Source organism: Oryza brachyantha, chromosome 3, assembly GCF_000231095.2.
Source record: "Oryza brachyantha chromosome 3, ObraRS2, whole genome shotgun sequence".
Lineage (NCBI taxonomy): Eukaryota > Viridiplantae > Streptophyta > Magnoliopsida > Poales > Poaceae > Oryza > Oryza brachyantha.
In genome coordinates this window covers 14,876,923-14,884,881 of record NC_023165.2, presented here as the reverse complement: position 1 = coordinate 14,884,881, position 7,959 = coordinate 14,876,923, and the positions used below count along the sequence as shown (strand labels likewise).

The following is a 7,959-nucleotide window of genomic DNA, read 5'->3' as shown; positions in this document are numbered from 1 at the left end:
TCAACAATTCTATCAAATGTGGGCAAATTTTATCAAATTTGTTGCAAAACTTAGTCCAATGTTGATATTGTGTCAATCATATGGCAGAATATTTTGTGCTTCTTTTTGACAAAAAGATGCTAGTTATGTCAATCATATGGCAGAATATTTGGAGTTCATTTTTGACAAAAACATGCTAGTTACATATGATGAACCAGGTGGAAAGAAATGGGTTTGCTTTGGCAATTACGCAAAACATCAGCTTCAGAAGCTATACGCAACACTTATCTAATTTCTTCGTTTTCCTTGCCTGATATGCCCCCTTCAGATAACTCTACCATTCGCCCCTTCAGTTCTTTGCTTGCTACTCACATGTTTAGTGCAACTTCGGTCAGAGTAGCTGCAACTGTGGCGACGGTCAGACAACTAAGTTCTACAACTCCAACTGCACAATGCAATAGGTTGTACATATACGACCGGAAGAGTACAATGAATGAATATAAGACGACATCGCACAAAAGCTCAGTTTTGTCCCAAATGCTACTTTACAAAATGGCTTTGAAAAATACTGAGCTAGTTGACCACTATACAGCTCGCTCCCGTCGAGCCTTTTCTGGCTTGGAGCAACAGCCCTACCAAGGCAAAGGCATCTGTTGTCAATGCAATGGTCTTGACTTTCGGTTGCGCAATCCCCTCACATTTCAAAACCTCAGCAAATATCAAAACCATCTCAGCGTTTGAAATTTGGCAAACGCCAAGGCCATCCACTTTATTGTATTGTCGTCATACTTTTTCATAACAACTTTCTCAACAAAGCATTGACAATCCAATATACAAATCATCTGATCTCTTTCATCAGCCATATCCTCGAAGGCTCTGTCATGATGTCAACATCTAATAACCTATTTTTTATGCTCATAGTCACGAGAAACAACTACATGCACGCACCTTGGTCACCATAGTGGTCTAGAGTAGCATTTGGCACCATCATGTGGAACTCTGCACATTGAACCCCATTAGACTCATGAGCTCCATTACGATGGTCCTCAAATGATGTGCATGACTCATCTTGGATGTCGGCGTCACCTACAGGATTATCTGTGCTTGATTCCATATTCTTCTGGCTTGGTCCATCTCTGAGCTCAGATAAACTATCAGCTACCTTTTCAGGGAAGGATTCTTCAGAGTCTGGCGTCATGGGATTGTTCATGTAGTAACCATGTGCTGGGGACTCAACTGCAGAATCCTCGTCCTCCTCTGTTACAGAAGGCTCATCAGGAACCTCATCATCATCACTGTCCACGTGCAATGGTTCTGATCTGTTTTGCCGAGCCCTCTTACGAAGCATGAAGACATTGAAATAGTAGCTGACAAGCTCCATGCTAGTTTTACCTGGCAAAGCACGTGGGAGAAAATGCCAAAAGTTCTTGCCCAAGGAAGGAGGATTAGAGTAAACAACTCTATGGAAGAGACTCTCCTCCTCATCTGTCCATCTCCGAGCAATATCTTCTCCCATTTCACTGAGACCTAACTCACGAAATATGTCCTCTCCAAATCTTCTTTTGAGGTTTTCTCTGGATTCCATAACATGCTGTCTTACACATCTAATGGAACCCTCATCACTGCACCCACAATGTTTTTCATAGCCTCCAACCCAAGTAACAGAACATGAAATCGGCGTTGGGATGACACAGTGCTTGATCCACTTATCATTTTCACTGTCCTCATCCCTGGGAGAAGACCCTGAAGTGGAAACAGAACTGTATGACAAATCAGCACAAGATTCAGAACCACCAGGCACGGTCATTGAAAGTCTAGGCCTCCATTCCGGAATGTCAGCTTGGTGGTCAGGTCCAATTGCAACAGCTTTTCTAGGGAGGTGTTCATGGATAGGAGAGCTGATGTCATCAGCCGGGTCAGCCACAGCAGCTGGCCAAAAATCTTCAATATAACCAGGGAATGTAGTCACCCAATCTGGTAGGTATAAGTTTTCCTCTCCAATTAATTCCTCGAGATTAGAGTAAGGGATGCCAGAACTAGTATTGCAGGCTGAGATACCACTATTATGACAAAAGTGATCTGGCTCTCTTGTCTCACCAGCTAAATCTGAAACAAACAACCATAATTACCAATACATGTCTTCTACGTATTATTGACGGCAATGAATATAACAAGCAAGAAAGATACAAAACCTGAAAAAGATGTGTCAAACGTGCTCGTCAACCAGGTATTTTCGTCTGTTTGCTTTGGGCGCTTACAGGCAACCTGGAATGGCCTGACATCAGAAAGAGATCGCTTGCCATGATCCAGCGTAGACAAATGACAACTGCTGCCTGGGAGAGAAGAAAAACTGAAGTTCTCAGGGGAAATTGGAGAGCCATCCTTAAGACCAGTGCTTGCGATCTTTGATTCCTCTGGGTTATTGAACATGTTCTCCTTTCCAACATCTGAGAAGTAAAAATGAGAAACCAAATATATGATGATTCTTTACTTTCAGGATGAGAGGGCTACCTGTAACATGTGAATTTGAAGGAGCATCTCTTGAGTTCATTTCGGTAAATGAGGAAGGTTGATTGTCAGCATCTAGTCCACTCAGGTTAACATACGAAAGAGGGTCAAACTGATTGGCATTTTTGTTATGTGAAAACACCATACTATCCTGCCAAAAATGAAAAGGAAAACTGTTAGATATTTATATAATGAAATATTTAACTTCAAAACTGCCAACTAACTTGCCAATTATTATTGATATAGAGAGCACAAAAGATAAGCACATAATAATGCCAACATGCACAGAATTCTAATAGGCTGCACTACAGGATCACAAGCTGTTTCCTGTCAAAATCATGAAAATAATCATACAGAGAACTGCAGTAGCTCAAAACTCAACTGGCCAATTAAACATCACATGCACATTAGCTGCATTAAACAGCTCATATTATCATAAATGATCCATATGGCTAGGAACAAAGGCTAGAGGGTGCATCCAAAATTCATATGTTTTGCTCTTCTATTTCATATACATTTACCACCTTGCCTTGAGACAGTTATAAGCTCAGTTTGGAAAAAACGACCACGATAATCATTTCGAACTAATGATTATCGATTTCTATATGTATTCCAGCATTCATATAACTAGGTAAACTAAAGAGATGACTACCTAATGGTGATACTACTCATACTACCACTGTGGAATACATGTCACTGGTCAAATAAACTGAATACAGGCGCACAAACTCTAGTATGCAAACTGAATAAGTATTTTATCCGGCGTAAATGTATGTAATTGTTTATGTAGCATGATTCAAAGCAGATGCTGCAGTTCTTTTGCAAGCGTAGATAATGTATTGACATCTAATTGGTCTGATGCATTTCACAACCATCTAGCATCGGTGAATAAAATTTCCATAAATTCTCTAGTTGGCGAATTATACATCATTTCTATCAATAAGAGCATGTTCCACATATTCTTAAGAAAATAAATTCAGTCAGAATTGCACATATTCGAATTTCCTCAGTTGCAATTTTTTCTCCAATTGACTGTAGCATGAGTCAATTTACAATAACAGTCCTCTCTTTCTAATTTCTCCCCACCTTTTTCTTACTATTCCCCTAGCAGCAGACAACAGGTCAACCAACGACGACAGCAACCACCCGGCACCACCTTCATACCACGCCACAATAACATCACAATCGGGCAAGAACACGAACAATAACGCGGACCCGAGACGCCACCGGGACCGAATCGAGGCAACCCCCGATCAGATCACAGCCGCGGCAGCGCAAACCCTAGCCCTAACCCTAAGAGCCGAGTGAGACAACGGGGGGAGGGGAAACCAGTACCGATCGGGAGCCCGCGGCGAGGGCGGCGAGGATCCGCGGCCAATTTGGGGGTCGGGGGCGACGGCTCGCCGGAATCTGGGCCGGAGTGGGAGGGGGGATCGCGAATTGGGGGCAAACCGTGACCTGTCCTCCGATCCCCTTTTTTTCCCCCCAATTATAGCGCCACGACCTGTCGCCATGCGAAATTACCCCTCTGCCCCCTGCCCGTTTCCACTAATCGCGCCAGCGTGGCACCCCGCGCTTCTAGAAGCCGCCGGGGGCAAAACGGGGAAACGCCGTGGCGGCCACGTGGGGCCCACCGCCCGCCGCTTGGCCGGCAGGCCTGGCTGGACCGCACGCAGCGGCGAAGGCGTGTGTATCTCTGTGTGTGTGGGGATGCGGCCGTGCGGTTTGCTCGCGACGCGGTCTGGGGGACGTGCGGCTGTGACTGACGTGTGGGGCCATCCTCCTGTGGGCCACGCGTGTCGGTGATGCGGGGTAGGGGGGAGGGTGTGGTGCGGGTCGGGGGCGTGGGTTGCGGGGAGAGGGCGCGGGCTGTCTTGGGGGCTGTCGGATGGAGATTGGACGGGTCGGATTCGTCGGTTTCGGGGGGTTAAAAGAGGCGAGGCGGCTGCTTTGGGCCCACGTGGCAGGATGCGGTTGGGCCTGGGAGGGGGCTTCCTATGGGCGTTTGTGGAAGTAAGCAAGCACGAGGTTTATTACGGGGCTTGCCATTTGACCTGACGTGTTTGACTAAGACCTCGTTTTGTTTACAAAATTTTTTTTGCAAAACATTATATTGGATGTACGGACACACATTTAAAGTACGAAATGTAGTCTAATTACAAAACAAATTACAAATTCTGCTAAGAAACTGTGAGACGAATTTTTTGAGCCTAATTAATCTGTTATTACCACATGTGGGTTACTGCAGCACTTATGATTAATCATGCACTAATTAGGCTCAAAAGATTCGTCTCACGATTTTTCCCATAACTACGCAATTAGTTTTTATTTTCATCAATGTTTAATGATTTATTTAGGTGTCCAAAATTTGATATGATGTTTTGGAACAAAAATTTGGGTACTGAACGGGCCCTAAACAGATGGCAATTTTTTTGAGAAGGGGTCACATCGAACGTTTGATCAGATGTCGAAAGGAGTTTTCGGACACGAATAAAAAAAATGAATTTCACAGCTCGGGTGGAAACCGTGAGATGAATTTTTTGAGCCTAATTAAACTGTCATTAGTATATGTTGGTTACTGTAGCACTTATTGCTAATCATAAACTAATTAGGCTCAAAAGATTCGTCAAAAGATTTCTCCTATACTGTGTAATTAGTTTTTTATTTTATCTATGTTTAATGCTCTATTTAAATATCTAAAAATTCGATATGATGTTTTTGGTAAAACTTTTTAGGGACTGAACAAGACCAAATACTCTCTGCCCTCTTTTGGATAAATGGTTTGCAAATCAATACAAACCTACAAACAATATAACACGACTCCGACTTCACATCTTATAATGCTAGAGTCTAACTGACTAAACAATTCAGCTTCACATAAAATAGAATTGGAGCAGGCTTGCGCAATATGAGTTTGCGCAATATGAGTATGAAAAAATGGTAGAGAAGTGGAGCTGTATTCAAGCAGCTCCATTTCAGTCTCGGCTGTTAGCTGAGTCTGAGTTGTACCAAATGAGATCTAGAATTTTATTCATTTTTTTAAATTCCAATTACATTTGTTCACTACTTTTTCAAATCGATTTTGCTATAAATCACCCAAGTAATTTCTTGAAAACACACTAATATAATTCATATTATAGTTACATCATAACTAGCACTAATATATGCTAGTTTTTTTATGCATGAGACTTGCATGATAATTATATAGTAGATACATTTTAACTCGATGCTATTTAAACTGTAATTATATTATAATTATATTATATTTACATGCATGTGATTCTGAGTGAAAAATCACACGGGTGATATCTAGGCACTCCCTTTTCAAATTTCAAGTCATTTATCTCCTACGTCACCAAACTCAAACGTAATAATTGCTCAAAAATTAAAATCCTTATTTGGATAAACAAGAGAAGCTAAAAATGGAGTTTTTTTCTACATGGAGGTTGTATGTGAATCTCTTGTCAAATTGTATTGAGTAACACATATTTATATTCAATTTTACCCATAGATTAATCAAGTGGTATTATGCATCGTGGATGAATAACCCAATAGGTAAGACAAGAGGCAAATGTGCGTCCTACAGGTAGAAATGAGTCAAACTTTGTATAAGGTTGCTCTTCTATATGTATCATCCCCTGAATTTTAATCAAATTTTATAAATTTGTAATACGAACGCAAGTTTAAAAATTTTAGGTTCAAGTTTATTCATATCAAATGTGTATGGACAAAGTATACCAGGCATACGTGTCCCATACATAGAATTCAAAGATGAAAATTTCATTTACCTAACCCTATCCAACCATTATGTTATGGACATAGGGATAAGTAATGCATACCTAATGACATCTCTAATCTCAACGCGACCTGATTGATCTAAGTAACTTAACACATGTATCATCCACTGGAGGCAAAATGCATACAGAAAGCCATAGAATCATGTCAAGTTGTCAACTAAAAATCAATGAGACGGGGTTGTTCTGGAGTTTTACTGTACATCCTCCTCACCTATTGGGCTAACAGTTGTGTGCGTCCTGACCGCATCCAAATGAGCATCGCTGGGTTAGTGTTAGTGTTTAGTGGTGGGGTTGGGGGAGAGGGGGCGTTGAGGATGGAAGTATGGGGATCGAACTTAGATGTGATGTCACGCCATAAATTCATAAGCCAGAATTCCCAAGCAAAATATGCATTAAACATCTGTCCCGGACTGATCAGGATATACAAACAATAAAGTACCTTCCAAAATATTGAAAAGTCTTAAAAATGCAACGGAAAAGTAATTAAGTTAAACTAAAGACTTGATGCCTGCAGTGTGGCGACTTCACTCCATAGGAATCCTTGAAGGAAGGTAGAAGCCTACTCATGCGATTTACCTCCATCCGAGAAGTACTTCAGCTTTGGGGTGGGGAGAGTAAAGCCCAAATCATACCGAGTGGAAAGATATGATGCAAGTCTTCCAAGTGAGGCTGGGAGATTCTTTTGTTAAGCAGTTATAAGACAGTGGTTGAAAGCAATAAAGGTTGTTAAAGTAAATTAAACAATAATACTCAACACTGTCTAACGTTAAACCATGTTACAACAAACCTAACCCACCACCTGAACTACACCAGTTCCATTAAGTCAAGTTCATTAAAAGGGAACTAATCACAGTGAATCTGGTAGGTTGCCCATAACTATCGGCATAACTATTTAAATAGTTTTACTTTGACTAGAGGTATACCACTGTACCCATAAGATAGCCCTATGACATGTTACCGTACGCCAACATGCCACCACAACATATCAAAAAGGGATGGTGACACGAGTAAGGATGGCAATTGTGCTTGTGTACCCGTTTACCTATGGGTAAAAGCCTATTAGCGTTGTGTTTGTTCTCTATTTAATTCCCACGGTGTTTTTATTGGGTCAAAATCACTACCAAACGGGTAAACGAGCATGGGCACGGGTAGGCATTATCCATACCCGCTTTACCCGTTTATCTGTTAACACTAGACTGACAGGTGGCGCCAAACAACATCACATATAAGACATATTCTATGGTTTCTCTTCTATCCGTATAGAATCCAGAGTCCAGCACCCCCATCCAGCCATCCCATATTCCCCCACCTGATGTCGCTCCCATCCCCTCCCCCATCCTCACTGCCGACGCCCACATCTGCTGCCCCTGACACCCCCATCTCCACACCTCCGATGCCAGCACACCAATCTGCCCCGCCGCTCGACACTCCCCAACACCGGCAGCCCACATCCCCTGCCCTCGACGCCAATCGTGTCTGACCTTCGTCCTCTGCGGTTAGCATCCAGCCCCGTCCTTCGTCCTTTATATTGTATATGTTGATGTCTATATTGGTGGGTAAACGGGTATACGGTACTCACAGGTAGCATGTTTGGGCATATTTTTTTGCCCATGACGTAGTAACGGGTTTACTTACAGGCATAAATTTCTTTTACATATATCGATATGGTAGACAA

At 42.1% G+C, this 7,959-nt stretch overlaps 1 protein-coding gene across 1 annotated transcript; it reads right to left on the bottom strand.

Annotated features, from left to right (window-relative positions):
* Positions 1–362: 362 nt before the first annotated feature.
* On the bottom strand, positions 363–7,664 carry LOC102701621. Its single transcript, XM_006650146.2, has 5 exons — positions 7,594–7,664; positions 3,823–3,991; positions 2,491–2,638; positions 2,172–2,426; positions 363–2,085 (listed from the first exon to the last, which is right to left on the bottom strand). Exons 1-5 carry the CDS (start codon positions 7,662–7,664, stop codon positions 914–916), a joined length of 1,815 nt encoding a protein of 604 aa, XP_006650209.2. The 3' UTR covers positions 363–913.
* Positions 7,665–7,959: the final 295 nt, after the last annotated feature.